Source organism: Harmonia axyridis, chromosome 1 (assembly GCF_914767665.1).
Source record: "Harmonia axyridis chromosome 1, icHarAxyr1.1, whole genome shotgun sequence".
Lineage (NCBI taxonomy): Eukaryota > Metazoa > Arthropoda > Insecta > Coleoptera > Coccinellidae > Harmonia > Harmonia axyridis.
In genome coordinates this window covers 43,822,807-43,850,013 of record NC_059501.1, presented here as the reverse complement: position 1 = coordinate 43,850,013, position 27,207 = coordinate 43,822,807, and the positions used below count along the sequence as shown (strand labels likewise).

Below are 27,207 nucleotides of genomic sequence, written 5' to 3'. Positions count from 1 at the left end.
AAATATTTTTATTTTCTATTAAATACTTGATTGATTTCTCGATCTGGCTTGATCTGCTATTTTGACGTAGCAAATTAGAGGGCCTCAAGTTCATATGCCTCTTCTACATGATTAATCAAACTAGTAGATAATAACATTGATAAAATCAGAAAATGTGATGAAAAATTTGTTGGTTGATATATCTCACCTAGTCCTTTTTGTATTTCACCAAAAATTGTGTCTTCAGTGGTATGAAGGTCTTTAGGATGCTAAATCATTTTCTCCAGAACTCGCCATATCATTACTTACATTTAAAGTAAATGAAGGAATAGATTTGATAGCAAAATATTCATCTTTTTTTACATCAGCCATAGAATTTTGCCAAACATCATAGTCGAAATCATTAAAAACATCAGTCACACAACGAACTCCAACTAAGCAAAAATGAATATCAATAATACCCCTATGGACTACACTGGTCTATGCGAATCATTAGGAAGTGATTAATAAGTGATAGATGCAGCCAATGAGTGTAACCATCAACGCCCCAGGGAAATATTCAACCAATAAGATAATTCGAATCGGAACATTCTCGTTTCCAAGACGATTTGCTAAATACCGGGGTTTATTTGAGAGTACTGTTAGCAATATTATCATAAATTCCAAAGGAATTTATAAAAACTTGGATAACCCTTGTATAATTGAAATATTCTGTCTTCCTCCAAGTGACTTTGGATATACTATATATAGTCTTATCTCTATTTAACCTTTTCAGGGATATTAACATATTTGTATATGTTTCAAACAATGACACGAAGTAGCGTTTCAGAATGCTACAAATCTGCCCAAAAGCAACAGTTGTGGACGTTTGTATCCCCCTCATTTATATACCATCTACATTTACATCCCCTCTTTATTTCTATATTTCACCTGTTTTTATCCGGAAAAAACGCTTCGGAATTTTTCGAATATATCGAACAGAAACCAAGATATAGCGAAATATTTGAAATAGTCATTCTTCAGAAACGACCTGTAACTCGAGAATGAATCAAGATATCTATGATCTGCTTGCTGATATCTTATTATTTCAAAAAAAGGGATTGGGGTCCTTGCAGATTTTTTCTTTAAGTCTTATATTTTTCTTATATATGCTTTCAGTGAGCATCCAATTTGGGTCACTCTGTCCACAATACTCTATTTGGAACAATCAACCACCAGTTTGAGTTGGTTCAAGGCAGAAACCTACTTATGTTTTGCCACTATCGCGTTTAGTTGCGAAGCACTAATATTTATCTGCCTTTATTCATGATATTGCCATTCAAGTCTGATTTATATTTCAATTATGGAATTTGAAAATTCACCAATATTTGAACTTATTATTTTCAGCAAAATCTATGTAGAATTCAAAAATTATAAGGAGCCAGAAACTGTAACTGTTGATGGTAAACAGTATGTGACAACTATTCCAGGAAAAATCGCTATGCCTGTATATCGTGCCGTGAAAAAAAGGCAATTAAAGATTCCTATGAATTTGAAAGTTCTTCCTACTCATATAGCTAATCAATATATAGCTTCTCTTCAAAAAGAACAAAGGAAAGTGATTTCTTCTTGCAGTCAAAATGAACTCAAAGAACAGGAAGTAAAAAAAGATATAAATTGTTTCACCAAACAAGAATTTGATCCGCTGCCTTCAAGTGATACAGAGTATATCACAGTGTGTATATCTTATGTAAGTTACTTTAATTCAATTCAGTTGAATGTAATTTTTTTTTAATCCTCATTGAACTGTAAACTTATCAATGAAAACGAAATTTGAAGTGAAAAGAATCAATTTCTTGTTGTTGTTGTTCTTCTTAATTTAAAAATTTTAAGAATAAATTTCGAAATTCAATAATAAGTTAGCCAGAAGCATCGTTTCTCACACGTTAGTTTTTTGTATGATAACATGTTGCATCGTTTTTTACAACCAGCACTTGAGTGTTTTATACCTCGAAAATGCCATAACAAAGTCACGTTGTACCGGGTTTTTCACCATAATTTGACCCCCCTTTAGCTTTGTTACTAAAAGAGCTACAAAAAAATGTTTTTTACAAAAGTTTCACAAAATCGTCTAATGTTTTTTAATATGATTTCACAAAACGAAATATATACAGAGTGGACAACATATTGATCGCAACTTCATTTTTTCAAATGGTACACCCTGTATATTTTTCGATTTCTGACTAGCTCTTTTTCCAATTTTTTACTATAACTGGCATCTCTTCATTCGAAGCTGCACTAAAATTCTTTGAAGATTTGTTATTTATGGAGATAGTGCTAAGTGATTTCATGTTGTGGCAAGGAAAGTCGAAACAGGAAATACCTCTAGTTCTTCCGAAAACAGTGATTAGTACTCTAGAAAATTGCGACAAAGATTCATTCCTTTTGAAAATACCTTTATGTGTCTGTCTGTCGCTACCCTTGAAAGAACTTTCTCTAACTTATCAAGACTGAAGACTTGCTTAAGTATCTCTGAAGAATAGTTCATAAATGTTGAGTGTTGGTTAAAAGCGATGGAATATCTAATTAATTTTTCAAGCTTCAAAACCTTTAAAATTTGAATATATATATATATATAATATATACTATATAAGGGATATCGATCAGCAATTAACGAGATATATTTACTCTTTATTCATGTAAAGCCTAGCTTTCGAAGCTTATTTTGCTTCTTCCTCAGGGCAACTGTAAAATACAACAAAACACATCATCAACAATAAAACAAAAAACAGAGTACAACAACTTACTGAATGCGAGGTTAATCTCTAAGTCTAAGAATTGTACAAAATCAGACACAAGCATCAAACAGGGTAATATCAAATGATTATCAATTAAGAAACGCAATATCATAATACGCAATAAACAAAGTTAGGTTAAATGTCATCCATCAACTGGACCATCGAAAAATGGTCTGTTAGAAAATTCTATGAGATATGCATATATTGGACTTAATCTCTGCGTGTCCGTTTTCTTGTTAATTTTACTTTTTTGAGTTTGTATGTGGATCATTTCTAGTATACATCTTTTTTTATAATTTACATTTACATCTAAAATTTTTACGTTATTAAAATCAACACTGTGTGAGTACTTATTAGCATGAACAGATAATGCACATCTCAGGTTATTTGTTCTAATATCACTTTTATGTAAGTTCATGCGATTTCTAAGCCACTGAGAGGTTTGACCTACGTAGGTTTCATGACAGTCAGTACATTCCAGTTCGTACACCACATTCGATTTTATTTCTTTTGGTATAGGGTCCTTCAGTTTTGAATATAAATTTGCCACTTTCTTTTTGCACTGTGCTACTATTTTCACTTTTTTATTATAATCTTTAAAACAATTTTTAATTTTGTAGGTAAGGTAAGGGATGTTAGGGATGCTTCTATATTTCACAACTTCTGTTTCTCCCACCATATCAGGTTGTGTTTGACTTTCAGTCGAAGGCAACATTGAAGTAGAATATAGAAGTTTTTTCAACATTGTTTTAGGATAGGCATTCTCAACTAAAAGATCAAACAGTCTTTTCATGCTTCCATCTCTGAATGTTGGATCACAGATTTTATAAATCCTGTTTTTTTGTTCTTTAATGAAATTTAATTTTATGCTCATTGGATGGTCAGATAAAAAATGTATAAACTTTCCTGCAGAAGTCGTCTTTCTATACCAATTTAATTTTACTTTATTATCCACTCGGCATACCTTGGTATCTAAGAACGGAACAGAGTTGTAACAATCTTCTGTTTCAATCGTGAACTTTAATTTAGGGTCGAAGCTGTTGAAAACTTGCAATATCTCCTCAGTTCCCGTTGATGGTAGGGATATTATTAGGTCGTCTACATATTTTTTTATAAATGCAAGTGTGAATGTTAATCTAGGTATACAGGAGTCGAGCACATAGTCCATCACATACAACGACAAAATCGGGCTAAGTCTGGATCCCATAATGCACCCAAACATCTGCAAATAGAAACTGCCATCGAACATGAAGTAACCTGATTCTAGGAGGAAGGTGATAATCTCCTTGAAGTATTCTTTTGATATGTTGCAGACTGCCTCAATCTTGTTCCAATGGAATTCCATTGCTCTCAGTACCAACTCCTTTGATATGTTGCCAAATAGGTTGACTACGTCAAGTGATATCACCACATAATCTGGGGGTAATTCAAAATTGTTAATCTTACTGGAAAAGTCAAACGAATCTTTCACATAATATGCATTATCCTGGTCATAGGCTTCTGTTAGGATTTGTGCAATATAATTTGAAAATTTACATGTGGGACCCTGTACATCAGATACGATTGGTCGCATTGGGATATTTTCCTTATGTATTTTGGGATTTCCGTACATTCTAGGGCTCACTGAATTATATGATTTCATTGATCTTGCAGCTTCTTTACTTAGTATATTTTGGTTTACAAGTGTGGATATGATCTTGTTGGTTTTATTCTGGATAGTGGTAGTTGGGTCTCTAGAAATCTTTTTGAAATCGTCAGTGTCAACAATTGAGTACATCTTCTGAAGATAATCCGCCCTATCCATAAGTACAGTCACTGAACCTTTGTCACTGTCGAGAACTACAAGGTGATCATTAGTTCTTAAAAAGTTTTTCGTTGTTTTATATAGCTTTCTTATGTTGTCTGTCGCACAAATATTATTTTCACCTTTATGTAGATGACCAGTTATAATGCTTGCTATCTTAGCTCTCAAAGTGTCTCTTCTATCTTCCTCCACCAAGTCCAAAATGCTCTCAACGTCTGCTATTAGGTCTTTGATGTTTATTTCTTTGTGGTCTAAAGGGACGTTAAATTTGGAACCCAAACCAAGGACTGTTCTAACCTCTTCAGGTACTGTTGTCTGGGACAAATTCTTGAACCATTTCTCTGGAACTTTATAATCTGCTTTATGTATTCTTCTTTGTAGTGCTTTAATTTTTCTGAGGTTTGTGGCTTTTACTCTATGAAATATTTTGTTGTATGTAGTCTTCTGGCGTCTGAAAAATTCTCTATGTATCTCTGTTGGTATTGTCTGCCTCAACTCTCTTTTTATGGTGCTATTGTACTTGCAAATGTGTGAAATCTTTAAGTGAGTGTGTTCAATCTCTAAGGAAAGTAATCTATTAACTAAGTTTTTGTTAAATCCACTAATCTTTTTATTGAATCTACTTCCTGTGTGAAATTCAACCAAATTCAGAACATTCCTGACTCCTGTTCCTATATGATTAGGTGTTAATCCCAGTCTTTTACATTCGAGTAGGAATATCCTCCTGTTCAAGAGGTTCGCTATCTTTCGGTTGTTGTTACTCCATTCCTTCATGATATCTGATGTTCGAATGCCATAACGTGATGTCATCGTCCGATAAAATCCCATCTTAATTTAATGTTCAAGATAATGATCGTTGAAAATGATAATATATACTATATAAGGGATATCGATCAGCAATTAACGAGATATATTTACTCTTTATTCATGTAAAGCCTAGCTTTCGAAGCTTATTTTGCTTCTTCCTCAGGGCAACTGTAAAATACAACAAAACACATCATCAACAATAAAACAAAAAACAGAGTACAACAACTTACTGAATGCGAGGTTAATCTCTAAGTCTAAGAATTGTACAAAATCAGACACAAGCATCAAACAGGGTAATATCAAATGATTATCAATTAAGAAACGCAATATCATAATACGCAATAAACAAAGTTAGGTTAAATGTCATCCATCAACTGGACCATCGAAAAATGGTCTGTTAGAAAATTCTATGAGATATGCATATATTGGACTTAATCTCTGCGTGTCCGTTTTCTTGTTAATTTTACTTTTTTGAGTTTGTATGTGGATCATTTCTAGTATACATCTTTTTTTATAATTTACATTTACATCTAAAATTTTTACGTTATTAAAATCAACACTGTGTGAGTACTTATTAGCATGAACAGATAATGCACATCTCAGGTTATTTGTTCTAATATCACTTTTATGTAAGTTCATGCGATTTCTAAGCCACTGAGAGGTTTGACCTACGTAGGTTTCATGACAGTCAGTACATTCCAGTTCGTACACCACATTCGATTTTATTTCTTTTGGTATAGGGTCCTTCAGTTTTGAATATAAATTTGCCACTTTCTTTTTGCACTGTGCTACTATTTTCACTTTTTTATTATAATCTTTAAAACAATTTTTAATTTTGTAGGTAAGGTAAGGGATGTTAGGGATGCTTCTATATTTCACAACTTCTGTTTCTCCCACCATATCAGGTTGTGTTTGACTTTCAGTCGAAGGCAACATTGAAGTAGAATATAGAAGTTTTTTCAACATTGTTTTAGGATAGGCATTCTCAACTAAAAGATCAAACAGTCTTTTCATGCTTCCATCTCTGAATGTTGGATCACAGATTTTATAAATCCTGTTTTTTTGTTCTTTAATGAAATTTAATTTTATGCTCATTGGATGGTCAGATAAAAAATGTATAAACTTTCCTGCAGAAGTCGTCTTTCTATACCAATTTAATTTTACTTTATTATCCACTCGGCATACCTTGGTATCTAAGAACGGAACAGAGTTGTAACAATCTTCTGTTTCAATCGTGAACTTTAATTTAGGGTCGAAGCTGTTGAAAACTTGCAATATCTCCTCAGTTCCCGTTGATGGTAGGGATATTATTAGGTCGTCTACATATTTTTTTATAAATGCAAGTGTGAATGTTAATCTAGGTATACAGGAGTCGAGCACATAGTCCATCACATACAACGACAAAATCGGGCTAAGTCTGGATCCCATAATGCACCCAAACATCTGCAAATAGAAACTGCCATCGAACATGAAGTAACCTGATTCTAGGAGGAAGGTGATAATCTCCTTGAAGTATTCTTTTGATATGTTGCAGACTGCCTCAATCTTGTTCCAATGGAATTCCATTGCTCTCAGTACCAACTCCTTTGATATGTTGCCAAATAGGTTGACTACGTCAAGTGATATCACCACATAATCTGGGGGTAATTCAAAATTGTTAATCTTACTGGAAAAGTCAAACGAATCTTTCACATAATATGCATTATCCTGGTCATAGGCTTCTGTTAGGATTTGTGCAATATAATTTGAAAATTTACATGTGGGACCCTGTACATCAGATACGATTGGTCGCATTGGGATATTTTCCTTATGTATTTTGGGATTTCCGTACATTCTAGGGCTCACTGAATTATATGATTTCATTGATCTTGCAGCTTCTTTACTTAGTATATTTTGGTTTACAAGTGTGGATATGATCTTGTTGGTTTTATTCTGGATAGTGGTAGTTGGGTCTCTAGAAATCTTTTTGAAATCGTCAGTGTCAACAATTGAGTACATCTTCTGAAGATAATCCGCCCTATCCATAAGTACAGTCACTGAACCTTTGTCACTGTCGAGAACTACAAGGTGATCATTAGTTCTTAAAAAGTTTTTCGTTGTTTTATATAGCTTTCTTATGTTGTCTGTCGCACAAATATTATTTTCACCTTTATGTAGATGACCAGTTATAATGCTTGCTATCTTAGCTCTCAAAGTGTCTCTTCTATCTTCCTCCACCAAGTCCAAAATGCTCTCAACGTCTGCTATTAGGTCTTTGATGTTTATTTCTTTGTGGTCTAAAGGGACGTTAAATTTGGAACCCAAACCAAGGACTGTTCTAACCTCTTCAGGTACTGTTGTCTGGGACAAATTCTTGAACCATTTCTCTGGAACTTTATAATCTGCTTTATGTATTCTTCTTTGTAGTGCTTTAATTTTTCTGAGGTTTGTGGCTTTTACTCTATGAAATATTTTGTTGTATGTAGTCTTCTGGCGTCTGAAAAATTCTCTATGTATCTCTGTTGGTATTGTCTGCCTCAACTCTCTTTTTATGGTGCTATTGTACTTGCAAATGTGTGAAATCTTTAAGTGAGTGTGTTCAATCTCTAAGGAAAGTAATCTATTAACTAAGTTTTTGTTAAATCCACTAATCTTTTTATTGAATCTACTTCCTGTGTGAAATTCAACCAAATTCAGAACATTCCTGACTCCTGTTCCTATATGATTAGGTGTTAATCCCAGTCTTTTACATTCGAGTAGGAATATCCTCCTGTTCAAGAGGTTCGCTATCTTTCGGTTGTTGTTACTCCATTCCTTCATGATATCTGATGTTCGAATGCCATAACGTGATGTCATCGTCCGATAAAATCCCATCTTAATTTAATGTTCAAGATAATGATCGTTGAAAATGATAATATATACTATATAAGGGATATCGATCAGCAATTAACGAGATATATTTACTCTTTATTCATGTAAAGCCTAGCTTTCGAAGCTTATTTTGCTTCTTCCTCAGGGCAACTGTAAAATACAACAAAACACATCATCAACAATAAAACAAAAAACAGAGTACAACAACTTACTGAATGCGAGGTTAATCTCTAAGTCTAAGAATTGTACAAAATCAGACACAAGCATCAAACAGGGTAATATCAAATGATTATCAATTAAGAAACGCAATATCATAATACGCAATAAACAAAGTTAGGTTAAATGTCATCCATCAACTGGACCATCGAAAAATGGTCTGTTAGAAAATTCTATGAGATATGCATATATTGGACTTAATCTCTGCGTGTCCGTTTTCTTGTTAATTTTACTTTTTTGAGTTTGTATGTGGATCATTTCTAGTATACATCTTTTTTTATAATTTACATTTACATCTAAAATTTTTACGTTATTAAAATCAACACTGTGTGAGTACTTATTAGCATGAACAGATAATGCACATCTCAGGTTATTTGTTCTAATATCACTTTTATGTAAGTTCATGCGATTTCTAAGCCACTGAGAGGTTTGACCTACGTAGGTTTCATGACAGTCAGTACATTCCAGTTCGTACACCACATTCGATTTTATTTCTTTTGGTATAGGGTCCTTCAGTTTTAATATATATATATATATATTTAATTTCAAACTTTCACGGATAGAAATATTTGTTGAATTCATTTTCGGGATATTCCGTGTTACACGGAATATCCCGAAAATGAATTCAACAAATGTACATGGAGACTAGGAGCAAAATTATTCCTTGAATCTCAAATAAAAAAAATTAATTGGCCGAACCATTCGATAGCTAAAGCGTGTCAGCACACTACCATAATTGATATCATTAGAATTGAATTTGTTTTGAACGGTATAGTTTGTTCTGGTTATATTTCTAATTAATCTAGTAAAAATAAAAGTGTATCCAATAGAATATTACTATTTTCCCTCTAATTATAATTTATTTTCATTTTCAGAGAATTAATGCCAGTCACTTCTTCTGTCAAAATATTCGTGATAATAGTCAACAAATTTTAACTAATATTAATAGAATTTTGAATAAAAGACCTTTGAAATCTGTGAATGGTGAGAAAATAAATTTGGTTGATTATTATGCGGCTCTTTTTACTGGAGATAATCAATACTACAGAATTAAAATCTATCACAGGACATCTAAATCTCAGGCGCATATTTGCTTCATTGATTATGGAAATACTGCAAACATAAATATAGAAAAATTGTATGAATTGCCGAATGATCCGATCATGAAAACTGCACCTTTAGCTTTTGAATGTGTACTAATCGAAGTTCAACCTGCATGGGATATAAATCGTAGAGGAATCTGGAGTGAACACGTAAATGAATTATTTGATGAAAAAACACATAATGCTATTTTGCATGGAAAGGTAAGAAAATACAAATTTACAGTTTTTTTGTATAATTGAATTTTTTTATTCCAATTATCTTCAAAACAGTTCAAATCATATCATGACATCTGATAAAGCACCAGTTACCCCTACTTAACATTTTTTGATCAATGACTAACTCTAATTTAAACTTTTCAACTATTGAGGAAGTATCTTTTGGGCATTTTTAAAACCTTTAAATTTTACAGGTGTATTCTGTTTGTGATGATGTTGTCCACCTAGAATTATTCAGAAGTTCAGTTGATGGTGGAAAAGAAGAATCAATCAATCAGTGGCTTATCGACAATAACTATGCTAGACAAGTTGAGGAAAGTTTTCTTTCTAAGGTAAAATTTCATTAATTTTATTTCAGTATCTTGGTCAAAACTAATAATTGGTGAAAGTGTAAGTTGAGAGAGTGTTGGTTAAAAGTCGACAAATTGATAATAAAAATAAAAAATTTTTTGGGCTTAAGATTTCAGAAAATATTGTATATTACGAGGCAAACGCCAAAAAATATGATATAACTGCACCTAATCAGAAAGATTCCAGCCCTGTACATTGGCATTCAGGATTTTGTACATTTTGCTACCAAAGCCTACTTAAATGATAGCGTTACAAATCTATGCGAATGTGGTATTCTATACTAGGCTTTTTCTTCTTCGTTATGCATTTACCATCTTGAATTCGTTTTGGAGGCTTATTAAGTTTACACAAAGCAACATTGCATTTATTTTATCAGTCCATGACATCCTTATACCACTCAAAATGTTCAATGCAGAAATGATAAAATCTGTGTAGTCCACAAATAGCAAAAACCTGTTGAAACTAGAAAAGAAGGTGGTAGGGAGATAATTACTCATTAGTGAAAATAACAAAGAGCAGATACTGCCCTGTGACACGCCGAACTTGCTAAAAGGTATTCGCAGTTTCCATCAGAAACAAAGACTCTTTGTGTTCTATTCTGAAAGTAGCTCTTAATCAGGTTAAGTTGTAAACTGAAAGTCTATGATTGACACTGCCAACTGAATTGGAAAATTCCAGCCTTTTTGCCTTGGTCTTATCGGTTTTTCACATAATGTTTCGCCTATATTTGTGGCAGGTATATTCAGAGTATTTTCCCAATTAGTTCTAACAAATCCAGAGTCTAATTATAAATCTACAATCGAGTGACCTCTGCAGAAACCTACCGCAGTGTAGGTGATTAATTGAAAAACCTATTACATCACTGATAGAAAGCGGAATTATCTAACTTATTTTTGTATAATATGCATACAAATAGCTGTTACATTTTTCAAGAAAAGCTCTGGGCAGCAAACGTAATAATTTGTTTATTCGAATTGTGCATTTTTCATATTCCAAAATGGAAACTGTGAAAATATCATGCTTAACAGGTTCTAATTTTCATTGTAAATAATAAACTAATTGTCTTATTCATTCTATATTTCAGCAAAATCATGAATTAAGGAAAAAAGTATTACAGTCTGAAAACCCATACAAAGAAGCACTGATATCTAAGAAAGAAATGTTGAAGAAGAGAGAGGTTATAGAAATTGAACCTGACATGAAGGGAGTGGAGCAACATCTGAAGGAAATTTCATTGAGTGGACCTTATAGTCCTTTAGAAATGAAAATCGAAAGTACTGTAACTCGTGGTAATAGTAAACTTATCACTATAGATGCTGGCTCTGTCAATTCTGTTCTTCTAGATAGTGATCCTACAGATTCACATACAAGGTAATAGAATTCTATATTCACATGTAATATGTAAAAGTTTATTGATGTACGAATAGTTGAGAATATTTTGAACAAGCCATGCTTAAAGTTGGTATCATCTATTAAAATTTTTGGTCTATTTGATGTTAGCAGGGGACTTTCGGTTGCACTAAATTTGATATATGAATCTAACAAAGAAATAGATATGCTGATTGGTTGAACTTCAGAATATGCTCATGTCCCTTATATGAAACTAAACTTTGGTGAGAAAAATGAGGAAATCACTGATGATTTTTTTGATCGCCCATTTTAATGCTCAAAATTTCAAGGCAAAGGAGTTTGTTATGTTTGAGAGTTTTATAATTTTTCACAATAACTTTTTGATTGATTTGAATTCACCTAAAATTCTCAAATTAGAGAATAAATTGTTCTAACCTTACTTTATAATTTATATTGACAAACTTTTTAATTTGAAAAAAAAAAAATCGGCGAGTTTATTCTAAACTACCTACCATATGTAGATTTCTTCCAAAAATTGAAAAATTGAATGAATCGATTAAATGATTTCCGCACAGAATCAAGTGAATCTGCAACCTACAGAGAAAGTTAGCGTACATCCTCAAAAGCTCTCAAGGAAATTTTCCTCGATTCTTGAAAGTATATGATGCTGCCAACCAACAGACATCGATTCCAATTTGAAATCTTTTTTATATTCCTATTGAGTTTTTTCTGGTTCTGGTTCTGGGCAATCAACATGGATCTGCATGAGACATGAAGTTGGTAATATAAATACAAAATTTCATCTATATCAAATACGTAATTTCGAAAAGATTAGGAAAATGGAATTTTGGAATCCCTAGTCGAATTATTCCCATTAACATATGAGCGTGACGAATTGAGCGATCTGTTCGGAGAAAACCTGCTTAAAAAACTGAAACTCTTTTTTTCACTTCTATAACAATCCATTTTGAAAAATATTTACTTTATACTTTTGTACATCTGTAAATTCTAATACTGCAATCTTTACAATATTATTTCTTATTTACTTTTAAACTATATCAAACCGTTTAAAAAAGCAGCAAACAAAATTAATAAAAATTGATTTTTGTAACAAATTTCATGCAGAAAGCTCCTATAGTTCTAGAGAAAAGCTTTGAACGTCGAAGAGATAGAAGATTTTTTATCGATTTTCTGGATTCTACCTTCCAAGAATTAAATGATTCCAACGGATTATTTTTGAAGATTATAAACAAAATTGTGACTAATTTACTTTTATTACAAGTCCATGTAATAAGATATCCGAATATGAAATCGAAACTTTTTATATTTTTTCATCACATTGTAAAATATTGAGTGTAATAAGTAAAGTAAAATTACAAAATAACATCGTTTGAAGAAATTAGATATTTCATTGAAAGTTTAATTATAATTGTTCGAAATTTTACAGATTAATTGTAGCAAGTTATGTGAAGCAGTCTCCATCGGGTAATAATCTTAGCTTGCGTCAAACTACCATTATGCCAAATATTCCTGGTTTTCCATTCTTGATGGCCATGTTATTTTGTCCACAAATGGAACCAAAGTTAAATGAAGATTCTTCTGTTGTGACGTCTTTGCTTTGTGGCCTTGGAATGCATGAAAATTCAGGTAAATCGTGTTTTGCGCCTCACGATATGGTCCTTGTTCTCGATACAGAAATCACTGAGGAAGTTGTAAATTTGGTAAGATTTATTACATTTTTTGTTCAAATATATATATATATATATATATATATATATATATATATTTTTGAATATATATCCATGGGTAATTGTATTTTGAGAATAAATCCTCATTATTTCACATTTTTTCCAGGTGAACGAGATTCGTTATTCAATGAATACTGTGCTCGATATAATGAAAGATAAATATGAACTAGATGATTATATGGACCACATCGAACAATTTCAGAGATCTATCAAAACAAAAATTTTTCAGTAAGTTTAACATAATATTGTATATTTGCATTTTTATGCTAACATTAATATTAGAAAGCACTTAAAAATTAATTACTAGTGGAATTTATCGGGTTTTGAAATCAAACCAAACCTCATATGATTATTTATTAAATTTACTGAGCTTTCGATCACGATAAAAATCGAAGGAAAAAATATCAAAATGACAAGTATGACATTGCGGCGCCGCCACGAAATAGAACTAATATTCTCTATTTGGTCAAATGTCATTGCATTAAAAAATTGACGAGTGCATATACCATGTTTTTAGACATCTTATTTATAGTAAAACATGTTATAATAACCTCCAACCAGATTGACTTACTCCAATCTGAAGTTTACATCAAACTCAAACATCGTGTTGTTATTATGCACAGTCGGGGTTGCAGAGTCCTGAAGTAGAGATATAATTCCTCTTAGCAATGAGAAAAATCACCTACTCCTACCCGCTTTATTTATAATGCAAATTATCTGAACTGAAATATTAAGTCGCTAAATAACTTGGTGATTATTTTTTCAGTTGTTTGTATCAAACGAACAATTATAGAGTAGTCTATACATAGTTCATAACAGTTATGATTTTTGAAATATTTCTTAATGTCCTTAATTTCAACAATGATAATTATTTCACAGTTTTTTTGAATTCAATAAATAGATGACTATTGATTTTCTCAGGCTTTTGAAGAACAAAATGAAAAGAATCACCCCACATTTCAACCAAAATCATTATACTTGGAAAGGTCATCCCCTTCATTTGGAAATATTGAATCCGCCGGCAACAGAAGAACTTTTGTGGCCTCTACACTGGTTTGTTAAAGTGAGAAAAGTTGACCAAAGAGCTCAAACAATATGTGCAAATGTAGAAAGGATGGATATGATAGCTAAAAAGTAAGTTCAAGAATTTATATTATTTGTTGTTTCACAATTAGAGGACTTGGTATGAAGTTTAAAGTTGTAGTTTTTTGTAAAATTCCTCCGATGTAGAACTATATGGTAGTCTGAACACACTGACAATGACACAAACTTTTCAACGCCAAAAAAACACTCGACAGCGGCACACTCGAGCACTTTATCTTTGGATATCTTATTTATTTGATGGTGGACCTTGTGTTTTGTCCCATTCTTGATATAAACTGCAGCGCCGCCATGTTGCCCCTCCTGTCTGCAATGGTAGGCAGCTATGTTGAAACCAGTTAATTCATATTTTTGAAGTTGTTTTACAGTTTTCCGATGTTCCGAGAGTGCCAGGAAATGGCATTCTGGGTTATCTCCGAGCATTGCATTCAGTTCATTCACACTATTTCCTATGGATGATTGGTCATTCTGGGAAATAAGATTCATTGAGCACTGATCTCTATTCTCCACTTTGAAAAGATTATCCTCGTCCAAGGAATCGAAATCTCCTAACCAAAACACCTTGAGGCCCACATTTCTGGTCTTTGTAATTCTTCCATCAATGAAAAATCCGTCGCGACTTTAAAGGCAATACAAATAGCATTTTCTTTTTTGGGTAAGATTTTTACCCTGAATTCTCTATTGGGGAACTTTTGGATGAGAAAGTTTTTTATATTGCATTTGGTAGCCCCTAAATCTACGCCGGTAAGGTTAGCTCCCGGCCGGCCAGCTCCACGGGAACCATTCATTCCACAACGGTCAAACACACTTTCGTCATTTTCGATATTTCGATTTAATTTCTAGATGCGTGAACGTAATAAAATTAGGGTCATCTTATAGAGAAATAAAAGATCTAGCGAGTAGTAATTTTTCGTTTACATAGGCTACATCTAGGGATTAATTTCAGGATGGAATTGAAGAATTTCATGCCGGCCGAAGAGATTTTCGTGATTTTTATATTTTCCGAATGAGCGGCCAAGAATGAATTTGAGTTCATATCATAGAGCAATAAGAAGGCTATAAATAATAAATTTATAGTACACATTGCTTACACATTAGAGCCCAGCTCCACGACCTGAATTATATGATATCGTACCCAATGTGAACGAAAAAAACAATATTTATGGCTTTTTCAATTCTTCATAATAAGGACTTAATTTCATCATTGGCCGCTTATTCGAAAAACATGAAAATCACGAAAAACTATCAGGCCGCCATGAGATCATACCATTCAGGTCGTGGAACTGGACCCTTAGGGGTAACCAATGTGAACGAAAATTTCAATATTTATGGCTTTTTCAATTCTCCATAAGATGGACTAAATATCATCTTTGACCGCCCATTCGAAAAACATGAAAATCACGAAAAACTATCCGGCCGGCACGATATCATACTATTCAGGTCGTGGAGCTGGGCCCTTAGAGGTACCCAATGTGAACGAAAATTTCAATATTTATGGCTTTTTCAATCCTTCATAACAGGGACTAAATTTCATCTTTGGCCGCTCATTCGAAAAGCATGAAAGTCACGAAAAACTATCCGTCCTGCATGATATCATACAATTCAGGTCGTGGAGCTGGGCCTTTAGGGGTAACCAATGTGAACGAAAATTTCAATATTTATGGCTTTTTCAATTCTCCGTAAAATAGATTAAATATCATCTTTGGCCGCTCATTCGAAAAACATGAAAGTCACGATATCATACAATTCAGGTCGTGGAGCTGGGCTCTAATGGGTAACCAATGTGTACTATAAATTTATTATTTATAGCCTTCTTATTGCTCTATGATATGAACTCAAATTTATTCTTGGCCGCTCATTCGGAAAATATAAAAATCACGAAAATCTCTTCGGCCGGCATGAAATTCTTCAATTCCATCCTGAAATTGATCCCTAGATGTAGCCTATGTAAGCCATTTCTCTATAAGATGAACCTAATTTTATTACGTTCACGTATCTAGAAATTAAATCAAAATATCGAAAATGACGAAAGTGTGTTTGACCGTGGTGGAATGAATGGTTTCCGTGGAGCTGGCCGGCCGGGAGCTAACCTTATCGGCGTCCTAAATCTACTATTCCCACTTAAAGCCATGCTTTCCTTTCAGCACTAGTGAAACTAGCATTCTCTGGTAAACTTGTGACGTCACTGTTTCCTTCTATCACGTTCTGCTTGATTATTTTTCTTTTTTTTTTTGGTCTCCACTGTTATCCAAACTTTGTGTTGAATGTGTACACTTGAGAGCCTATCAAAATTCAAAAAATCCTCAACTGAATTAGGTTCTAAAACAATAATTAATATTTTCTTTGTGACATTTTTATACTTTGGAAACTTAAACATTCTACAGCAATTTGGTAATTTATTATATAGTCTTATACACATAAAATAGGGTCCTTTCTCTGTCAATGTCAATAATAATTTATTCATTTCCACAATTAAGGGACAGTTCAGATTTCAGACTTTCTGAGATATCCACCTGTTCCTTTGGTGTTCTGCTTCACCAGAGTTCTGAAATTTTAGAATTCTCGCTATCTGGCTGGCGCCGTTTAAAAATGAAATACTGATTTTAGACTTTAAAAACTTTCACAATGAATTACAATTCGGTTCCTATCCAATTTTCAATTGAATGAATGGAATATAATGAGTATAGAAGATTGTTACGAGTATAGAATATAGAAGATTGTTACGAGTATAGAATATGGAAGATTGTTACGAGTATAGAATATAAAATATTATTGTTCTATACTCAAAGGTCACGAGAGCCGAGAAAAATGTCAAATATAAACGATGTATTCGCCATCAGAAACAGACGCGATCCCTCGAAATCAAGAAGGTATAAATCTGAAAAATCTCCCGTTTTGTATGAAAGTTTTACAGATATAAGTAGACACACCAGGTTTTCTATGCATCTTAGGCAAGCGCAACCAGTTGCTCTAATCCATTAGGAAACGGAGACGCGCGAGGCAACTCCGTTCCCTATGTGGTTAGCGCAACTTATACACTAGTTGCCTTTTCCGAACGCATGCACTAATTCTTTTTGTGTCCATTGTATAATTATAGTCAAGTTATATATAGGCTGTCCCATTTAATTAGAAATCAATTATCGTTTTGGAGATATAGAGCATAGTTGGTGTTTTTTAAATGGAACACCCTATATATGTCTTATATGGAATACTTTCACACATAATGAATTTAATATCGAAATAAATGAAAAATATTTATATATGAGGTGTCCCATCAAAAATTAAGTAAAAAAACTCAATATCTCCTAAACCGGTGATCTTTTTGAACCGAAGCTTTTCGAAAAATCAGGGGTAGAAAACTGCTCAAAAAAACATAGGCCTCCTATTTAAAAAACACCAACTCTCCTCTATATCTGTAAAACGGTAATTGATTCCTATTATCTATTGTGAGTATCATATACATTCATTTATTCGCATATGAAAAAAACCGAGCCTGTCTTTTATTTTTCTCGAGATAATATTTCTTCGAAATAAATAATAAATAATAGGGATAATAGATTGCTCGACTTGGTTCTCGCGGGTGACAATGTTGAGGTTTCAGTGGTGCGTTCTGATTCCTCTTTTGTTTGTGAGGATATATATTATCCTGCATTGCATATAGTTTTTTCTGGTGAATCCCCCAAGCGCCAAGTAGATTTTCCGCTACGTGAGAATACACGATACAATTTTTTGAGGGCTGATTTTTCTTCGTTGTGTTCATCAATCGGTTCTTTTGATTGGAGTATCATGGAAACATTTAAAAGTGTGAATGATGCCTTAGATTACTTCTATGTTAGACTATTCGAGATTATTAATGACATTGTTCCTAAGATAACTCATTCATCGGGTCGGCGCAGGTTTCCAGTTTGGTTCACAAAAGACTTAAAGCGTAATATCCAAACAAAAAATTATTACAGAACGAAATGGCGTACTGAAGGCAATAGAAAATATTTGAATGCGTTCAGGCGATTGAGAACGTTGGTCAAGGCTCAGATTTCTTCTGAATATGACGGTTACCTTGCTGAAGTGCAGAACCAGATCAAATCTGATCCTTCTGCATGTTGGAGATATTTGGATCAGAGACGACGTTCTACAAGAATACCTGGGATTTTTCATGGTAATGGACGTCTGTATGATGATCCCAGTGACATTGTCAATTTGTTTGGAGATCACTTTTCTGATATGGAGAGCTTGGCTAGGAATGATAATAGTGACTCCGACATTCTGACGCAGCTCCCACCGATTATTATTCCATCTGTCACTGAGGATGAAATCAGGAATATAATGAGTAAATTTCCTAATAAGCTGACGTTTGGTGATGATCAGATCCCCTCGCTGCTCCTGCGAGGGTGCAGCTCAGCACTTGCCAGGCCCCTGCAACTAATTATATCCATGAGCCTTCGTACCTCTACCTTTCCCAATAGATGGAAGAGAGCTCGGATTATTCCGATATTTAAAAAAGGCGATTCATCTCTTGTGGAAAACTACCGAACTATTTCTGTGCTGCCAAATTTCGCCAAGGTTTACGAGGAGATCTTATATTCATGTATTTACCATCATGTCAAGCTACATTTGTCCTCAAGGCAGCATGGTTTCATACGAGGTAGGTCAACAGTAACTAACTTGGCCACATTATCGCAAGATCTTGCTGAGTCTCTTGATGACGGAGGTCAGATAGATGTCATCTATACAGGTTTTTCACGTGCTTTTGATACTATAGATCACGTATTGCTTTTGAGAAAACTTGGATCATTTGGCTTAGCTCCTTCTTTTCTGTTTCTAATGCGTTCTTATCTGAAGGAGAGGATGAATTACGTATTTTGTAATGGCTTCAAATCTTACGAGTATGAGCTCAAAACTGGCGTTCCTCAAGGATCTAATCTAGGTCCATTATTGTTTGTCATCTTCATAAACGATCTTCTGTGCTCTATTAGTTGCAGGGCTTTGGCCTATGCGGATGATTTGAAGCTTTATTTGAGAATATGTCGAACTGCTGATGTTTTGCGTCTTCAGTCTAGTCTGGAGTTTGTCCATGGATGGTGCTTGTGGAATGGGATCATTTTGAATTTGAAAAAGTGCTTTAAAGTTACTTACACGAGAAAAATGCAGTCGCTCACTTTTAATTATCATATTGGAGACCACCTGATTGCTACTGGAAGCCGCTTTCGTGACCTGGGAGTCCTATTTGACAGCGATTTGAGTTTTGTCCCACACATTGAAGAGATATGTGCCTCTTCCTGTAGGTCATTGGGATTACTCTTCAGAAGCTTTAGGGAGTTTGATGATTTTTCTGCTCTTAGAAGCGTTTACTTCTCGCTTGTTGTTAGTAAGTTGGAATATGCTAATTTGATATGGTTTCCAATATATGCAACTCATCTCACTCCGGTTGAGCGAATCCAGAGGAAGTTTCTTAAGTATATCTTGTTCAGGAGGACGGGGAGGTATCCTGAACGTGGTGCTGATCTTTCGGGTATCATGGAGGAAATGGAAATTTCAACTTTCCTTACAGTGCGCGCAAGATTCGCACAGAAGCTCCTTAGCGGAAGAATAGACTGCCCTTTCCTGCTTTCCCGAGTCAACATCCTGGTGCCGAGAGTGGTAACCAGACATCCGCTGGCGTTTGGCCTGCCTACTCCTCGGACCAACATACTTCGACGAGCCCCTGTGTATCGGTTTTGTGAAAGTGCTAATAAACTAAGTTTTGATGTGTTTTTATAGTTATAGTATTGTAGTTAATTTTTATATTTGTAGAAAATTTTTAGTTTTGATTTCTAGGATGTCTTTTTCTTATTTATGAAATACTTATTTATGTGTACCCTCTAATTGGGAACTCTCCTGTTGGGTATAATAAAGATTTATTATTATTATTATTATATACAGCGATGAAGGCATTGTTACGGAAACGATGACCTATTCATCATAAACATTAAGTCAAAAGTGTGCTTGCAAATTTACTTCAGTCGAAAGCTATTGGGTTTTATAATTGCACAATATAAGAAGGGGTGCCAGATAGTTTTTATTCATTTAAACTGACCTTTTTCAAGTAATTCAATCAACTAAAACAGTCAAAATTAACTGTAGTCTAAATAAGAAATTTTTATGGAAAAGAACGGATCAATTTGAGATTTCAAATTATTCAATAAAATTTCTGTAGGTAGAGTATAATATAATAATTAGGATTGTTATTCTCAAAAATTAGATATTCAAATAACGCTGCATAGGTACCTCGTTAATATAAATGCCTGCTTTCATTTACATTTATAGCTACATTTGAAATCAAATGTTACTGAAGTTGATGTGAAATCCCTATAATTTGCGGGGCTTCGAACCCTGACAGGTGTGAGAAAGAAAGAAGACCGTTACTTCGCATAAAGTACGAGACAGCTGTAGAACGCTGGTTTGTTAACGTTTGATTTTGGCGCGTTTCAGTCCTAGCGAAGGCCTATAGTGCGCCGAGCCCTGGGGTGACACGCACCGGACTGGAAAGGACTTTTAGTTTTTCAGAAATGACTGCTTGAGCAAAGCTGTCAGCTTGACATTACCTTTTTCGTCAAAAACATCAATTACACAAAATTATGAATTTTTTAGAAAATTATAAATTTTCATGCAAAAATCTCTAAGTTATTAAAATTGGAATGAAGCCCTATTTGAGAAAATTTAAAGATTTCGGACAAATTTTCATATCGATTGAAGCAATGTAGGATTAAATGAGTAATCTGATTATGAACAAAAAAGCTGGGTGTTAAATTTAAAAAACGGAAGTTGGTATCAAATAAAATTTTTAGTCTAATGAGCTTATCATATTCTTCAAACTGGAGTTACTCTGAAGGGTACTGAAAAGAAGAGTTCGTTTGAATGAATCAATAACTTACATTATTTCACAAATACTGAAAATTAGTGTAGATATTGATTGTTTGTTAATACTATTTTCTACATATTTTTGTTTATATCTTATAATGTATAATCATATACTCTTTCAATAATAAATGGTTCTAAACCTTTCTTTATTTTTCAGGGTGATACCATTCGAGGATATAAAGTGTGAATTATGTGACGAAGATTTTAACTGTCTAATGAGATTAAGGATGCATTTAATATCTCCTCCACATAAAATCAAACATGCAGAAGTTAAAAGTCATAATGTAGTCTGATTTTTTTATATATAATTATTAATTTACTTCAAATATGTTTTTCAAATGAACCAATGGTTGATAACGAAATTTGAAATTTTTCATTTTATTTTTTGGTTTTGAAAATATTTTATTTTATATCCAACATCAGAAAGTTTTTTTTTTTTTCATTGTGAATATCCATTTTTTTTTCACAGAGTTAATAAAGTTTATGATTCAACCCTATTATTTTTATTCATTTTAAAATTCAGCTCACTGTATTTTCGAAGACTACATATTAAATATTAAACTGGTCTAATCACCAGTACTGCCTACTGTATTTGAGGTCAAGAATAAATGAATATACTTATGGACCTATATTTATTTATTCTCGACCTTAAATATATCCTTTCTTCACTTCTCTGAAAACTGAAAGAAAAGGAAGAACTTCATCAAAAAGAGATAAAAAAAGTTGGAGGAAAAAGTTGACGCTCTGGAACAGCACTCCAGAAGACAAAATTTGAGGATATATGGGGTCAAAGAAGTTCACGGAAGAAGCCCATTGGGAGACTTCAATAGTACTATGTTGAAGTTATCTATCCAGCATAAGTCTCCAACTGAATGTTATCGAATCAAACATTTCAAACCTGAAGGAAAACCAATACCTTTCTTCGTGAAATTGTCTAATTATGAAGAAAAGGTTGAAATAATGAAAAACCGAAGAAAACTCAAAGGCATTAGAATCCACATCAAGGAAGACCTGACAAAAACCAGAATTGAAATAATGAAGAAAGCATCAGAAAAATATGGTTTCAAAAATGTATGGAGCCTGAATGGGAGAATATTTGGCATCATAAACGGGATAAAAACTGAAATCAAAACAATGGACACCTTATCTGATTGAAAATGTATGTACATATTGTTGTATTATTTCTAATGAATATCGGAATGTGGGCTGTAAAAAGAACGCTGATATTCAGATTGAAACGAGGAATTGATTTAGTAGTCTCTTCTTTTTTTAATATGCATAGGGGGATATTGGGGGAAATAATTTTAATCTGATCATTAATAATGTTAGAATACGTAGAGGAATTAGATAATTATAACAGGGTTAATGAATGCATTGTTGGAAACTGTGGAGAATTGAAGGAGGAAACATTAGAGAAACTGAAAACTGGATTTAATGTTTTGCATCAGAATATAAGAAGCCTACGAAAGAATTTTGATGAATTTCTTGTTTATTTAAAATGTCTTGATTTTCAAAATGATGTGATTTTTTTAACGGAAACATGGAATGTTCAGAACTTGGATTATTTCAAGAGACCGAATTACTTATCTTATTATAATAATTCATGTTTGAACCAAAATGATGGAGTTGTCGTTTTTATCAATAATAAGTTGAAGTACTGAATGGAACCCACACAAATCGGAAATATTTCTGTCACTATGATAAAGTTAAAACTTAATCAATTGGAGCTAAATATTCTCGCAATTTATAGACCACCATCAACAGATGTAGTGAAGTTTATAACTGATCTTGACGAATTCATGAAACATCATAGAACTTCGAACTTAAATATGCTCATTGACGGTATAAATATTAATACCAAGAAATCAGACATCATAACAAACTTGTACCTTAATGTCTCCAATGGTTTTAGACAATACATCACATCAAACACCAGGGTGAACTCTGAAACAGCAAGCTGTATAGATCATGCATTCATCAAGAAAAATGACCGCCTAAAGATAAATTTAACTCCTATTATTTTTGAAAGTGCAGTTACAGATCATTATACCATTATTATACATATAGGGGAAAAACATCCACAAAAAGAAAAAAAAATAAGATTGAATACAAACAAATAGAAACCATTAACTATGTGGAACTCAATAACATTCTTCAAGATGAGAATTGGCATGAAATATATACAGAAAAAGATACTGACGCAGCATATAATATAATATTTCAAAATAAATTAACTTCATTTATTAAAAAATGCACCCACTATACAAATTATAAAATGTCCAACAAACTGAAACCCTGGATAACACAAGACTTAATAAACTCTATAAAAAAAATTGATAATCTGGAAAAAAAATTATCGGAGATAAGAGGCTTGACCGGTGGTATGAATATAAAAAATATCGAAACGTTCTCACAAAATTACTCAAAAAAACTAAAGAGGATTATTACAGGAATAAATTGAAAAAAGCAAAAAATTATACAAAAACTAGTTGGAAACTAATCAAAAATTCTGAAAACGACGGGCCGAATAACTTTGAACTCTTAAACGATCAGAACATGAAAATATTGGAACCAACCGAAGTAGCCAATGTATTCAACTCATATTTCGCTACAGTTGGGGAGAAAATGGCAGAGGCCATAAAAAACTATCAACACTCTGATTTCACAGACTATCATCCAGACAATAATTTCTTACTTAAATCAATCTTCTTGAGTCCGCTACTTCCCTCGAAGTCTTTGATACCATTAGGGGATTGAAAAACAAATCATCCACTGGAGCTGACATGATAAGTACAAAAACAGTGAATGTAATAGCACCTAACATCATAGAGGTTTTAACTCATTTAATAAATCTATCATTCACAACAGGCCAGTTTCCAAATGCCCTAAAAAGCGCCATCATTACTCTGATCCATAAAGAAGGAGATAAAAATTATCCCAAGAACTTGAGACCAATATATGTATCATAACTTCGGTCATAGCTAAAATTTTTGAAAGGTGCATTGCTACTAGATTAAGTAAATACCTTTCAAGAAATAATATTTTGTCTGAACAACAATTTGGATTCAGAGAAAGTCGTTCCACAGAAGATGCCTTATTTCAATTCACATATAAAATTCATGAGCACCTGAACGCAAAAAAAAAAGGTAATTGGCATCTTCATAGACCTAGCTAAGGCATTCGATAGTATTTCCCATGAATTGCTCTTGAAAAAGCTAGATGCATGTGGTATAAGAGGTCTAGCATATGAACTCTTCAAGGATTACCTTAGCAACCGCATATCATTCGTGAGAATGATATGGGCCCGCAACTATTTCTTATTTATATGAATGACCTGTTGAAAATTAATGTACATGGAGATATAATCTCGTACGCCGATGATACAGTTCTACTTTTCGCCGAAGACACCTGGGAACATGTAAAATCTAAGTCAGAGATAGGCCTATATAAAATCAAATGCTGGCTGGATATGAACCTGTTGAGCTTAAACTTCCAAAAAACTAAATTCGTCACATTTTCCAACTCCACAGTATCTCAGCCCACTTTTTCCACCATTACATACCATACAAAATGCAGGATCAATGAATGTTGTTGCAAAAGAGAGATAGGCAAAACTGATAATATAAAATATCTAGGCTTAATCATAAATAATATATTGAAATGGGACAATCATTCACAGTACTTAACCAACCGATTAAGAAAATTTGTGTATACCTTTTATGAACTGAGAAAGTTCTTACCAATAGAAATACTTAAAATAGCATACAAAGCTTTAGTCAAATCTATCCTTTCATACGGAATAGTTGTTTGGGGCGGTACTTACGAAAGTCAAATAAAAACATTGATATTGACGCAAAAATGGATTTTGAAAGTGATAACTTCAAAACCAAAGAGATTTCCAACAAGTCAGTTGTTCTCAAACAGTTGGATGATGGACATGCGGCAGTTGTACATTTTCAATGTCTCGAAATTTATGTACCAAAATAAAATGACAACAATCAAAAATGCACATGTTTACTACACAAGACAAAGACAAAATTTGCAGATACCGCAGGTCAATACAACACTATTTCAGAAGTTTATATGTACTACTGGCTACTAATCTTATTTATCAAAATAAGCCAATTCCTCCAACGACAACGTACTTAAGTGAATGACAATTTGTTTGTTTGGATTCCGAACACTGACAGGAGAACTAAAATTGCGGTGTGTGACGTCATCACTAATAGATCGTATTGATCTCAAATAAACTTACTAGTGCAGACCATTTTTCAAAAAACAATATAATATACTCTCATTCCCTTGCAAATATATTTAAAGAATTTTACTTTATCTGAATAATAATGTATCTTTCATGAAAATAAATTCCTTTTGACAGAGAGAAATGAAAACCGACTCATGTTGGAGGGACACCGGCTGTCCAATTTAGAGAAATCAGAAATCACCCTCAAATGCGGTAGTAAAAATGCACAATCGGTTCCCGATCAAAAATTTTGACCTTGATGTTAGGAAGTTCAAAATGGCCACCAGAAGACTTCTGATCGCTCAATGTTATTATTCTGTAAACGAATGTATTATTCTAGTTTTTTGTGAAATGTTATTTGTTTAGTAATTTATTGGTGTTCAATGACAGTTTAGTACTACAATATTTTTGGTATTCGTGAATGTTTTAATTATTACTTAGGTTCAATTTATTCATTTTTGTCCACGGTGTACCAATTGGAATCAACATGTGATACAATTTTGGAATCAGCTCAGCTAGAGTAATGAGGGTGTTCCATTTAAAAAAATGACGGTGACGTCATTACTCGAAAGTAATTCACCCTGTATAGTAGATTATTATTTTAAAATACTATAAATAAAATAAAAAAATCGACGTGTTCCAGGATTATTTCTTAAAATGGCCTGTTTAGCTAAAAATTAATTTGTTCCATACTTTACGGACACAGTGTATAGTATAGTAGATTATTATTTTAAAATACGATAAATTAAAATAAAAAATCGACGTGTTCCAGGATTATTTCTTAAAATGGCCTGTTTAGCTAAAAATGAATTTGTTCCATACTTTACGGACACAGTGTATATAGAAACCTTCTCCAATATTCATATGGGCTAGTGGCTGGTTGGTTGATACTGTGAATTTGTCTTTCGACAGTCCGGGGCAGTACCTCCAATTCTTTTTCTAGTCCAAGCTTTTCGGCGTAGGTAGAGGTATCTTTCATTATTTCCTCAGCTACCTTTTCTGCACCATCACGGTGACTTCTGATCATTAGAAAAATGTTTGTTTGTTCGGGATATCAAATAGAAAATTGAGAATATTGAGATCGTTAATCACCAGGTCCAGTTTATATGACGCACAATGGAAAAACAGACCTTCGATGTATTTTTGACGGAGGATTGCTTGTACTCTACCATCTTTCCCAGACATCGTCGAACAGCCGTTTAATCCAAGGCAAACGCATTTTTCTAGAAGGTCTGGACGTGAAGTCTATAGCAAAGGCAAATATAATCTTAATATATATATTTCTTGTGTGCGTGTGTATGTGACTGAACTCCTCCTAAACGACTGGACCAATTTTGATGAAATTTTTTGTGTGTGTTCGTGGAGATTCGAGAATGGTTTAGATTTACAGTTTGGTCTACTGGAAAATGTTTTTTCAATTAATTTCTTATTTATAAGGAGTTGTTGATTTTGGAATGTTTTACATTAGATCCGCATTCAATATTATTCTATTTCAATTTTAGTTTGTCCCGACAGATGGTGCTACGATTAATTTGAAAAAAATTTTGTTATTCAAATCATGTGCTGATTAAAATATTAAATGTAATTATTTTTTAAAGAGTTTTGAAGTGTGTATAAATAATTTTGTGAATTCAGATGTTTTTTTAATTAATTTTTATTTGTAAGGAGTTTTTGATTTTGGAATGTTTTACATCAGATTCGACGGATGGCGCTATCATCGCATTCAATATTATTCTATTTTAATTTTAGTTTGTCCCGACAGATA

The 27,207-nt window shown here is 33.1% G+C and overlaps 3 protein-coding genes across 5 annotated transcripts in view; 1 reads left to right on the top strand and 2 right to left on the bottom strand.

Moving 5' to 3' along the window:
• Positions 1-21,696, top strand: part of LOC123671460 (probable ATP-dependent RNA helicase spindle-E) — a 74,468-nt gene extending 52,772 nt beyond the window's left edge. Inside the window, exons 14-21 of the mRNA XM_045605317.1 lie at positions 1,366-1,708; positions 9,309-9,737; positions 9,947-10,084; positions 11,188-11,474; positions 12,901-13,174; positions 13,308-13,429; positions 14,123-14,335; positions 21,357-21,696. Of these exons, the coding sequence (XP_045461273.1) occupies positions 1,366-1,708; positions 9,309-9,737; positions 9,947-10,084; positions 11,188-11,474; positions 12,901-13,174; positions 13,308-13,429; positions 14,123-14,335; positions 21,357-21,492 (1,942 nt within the window). The 3' untranslated portion in view covers positions 21,493-21,696. The remainder of the gene's footprint in view (positions 1-1,365; positions 1,709-9,308; positions 9,738-9,946; positions 10,085-11,187; positions 11,475-12,900; positions 13,175-13,307; positions 13,430-14,122; positions 14,336-21,356) is intronic.
• On the bottom strand, positions 2,622-5,388 carry LOC123671462. Its single transcript, XM_045605319.1, has 2 exons — positions 2,766-5,388; positions 2,622-2,703 (listed from the first exon to the last, which is right to left on the bottom strand). Exon 1 carries the CDS (start codon positions 5,386-5,388, stop codon positions 2,899-2,901), a length of 2,490 nt encoding a protein of 829 aa, XP_045461275.1. The 3' UTR covers positions 2,622-2,703; positions 2,766-2,898.
• LOC123671461 lies at positions 5,454-8,946 on the bottom strand. Of its 3 annotated transcripts, XR_006746109.1 has the most exons (3): positions 8,430-8,946; positions 5,598-8,367; positions 5,454-5,535 (listed from the first exon to the last, which is right to left on the bottom strand). XR_006746109.1 is itself a non-coding variant. In XM_045605318.1 (2 exons), the coding sequence occupies exon 2, from the start codon at positions 8,218-8,220 to the stop codon at positions 5,731-5,733; it is 2,490 nt and encodes an 829-aa protein (XP_045461274.1). In that variant the 5' UTR covers positions 8,221-8,367; positions 8,430-8,946; the 3' UTR covers positions 5,454-5,730. The 3 variants fall into 3 exon arrangements, 1 of the variants encoding a protein (XP_045461274.1); XR_006746110.1 differs by having other exon boundaries at positions 5,598-8,946; XM_045605318.1 differs by having other exon boundaries at positions 5,454-8,367.
• Positions 21,697-27,207: the final 5,511 nt, after the last annotated feature.

Excerpts from the sequence above, each read along its gene's own strand:
- LOC123671461 (XM_045605318.1), bottom strand. The coding sequence starts at position 8,220 with ATGGGATTTTATCGGACGATGACATCACGTTATGGCATTCGAACATCA.
- LOC123671462 (XM_045605319.1), bottom strand. The coding sequence starts at position 5,388 with ATGGGATTTTATCGGACGATGACATCACGTTATGGCATTCGAACATCA.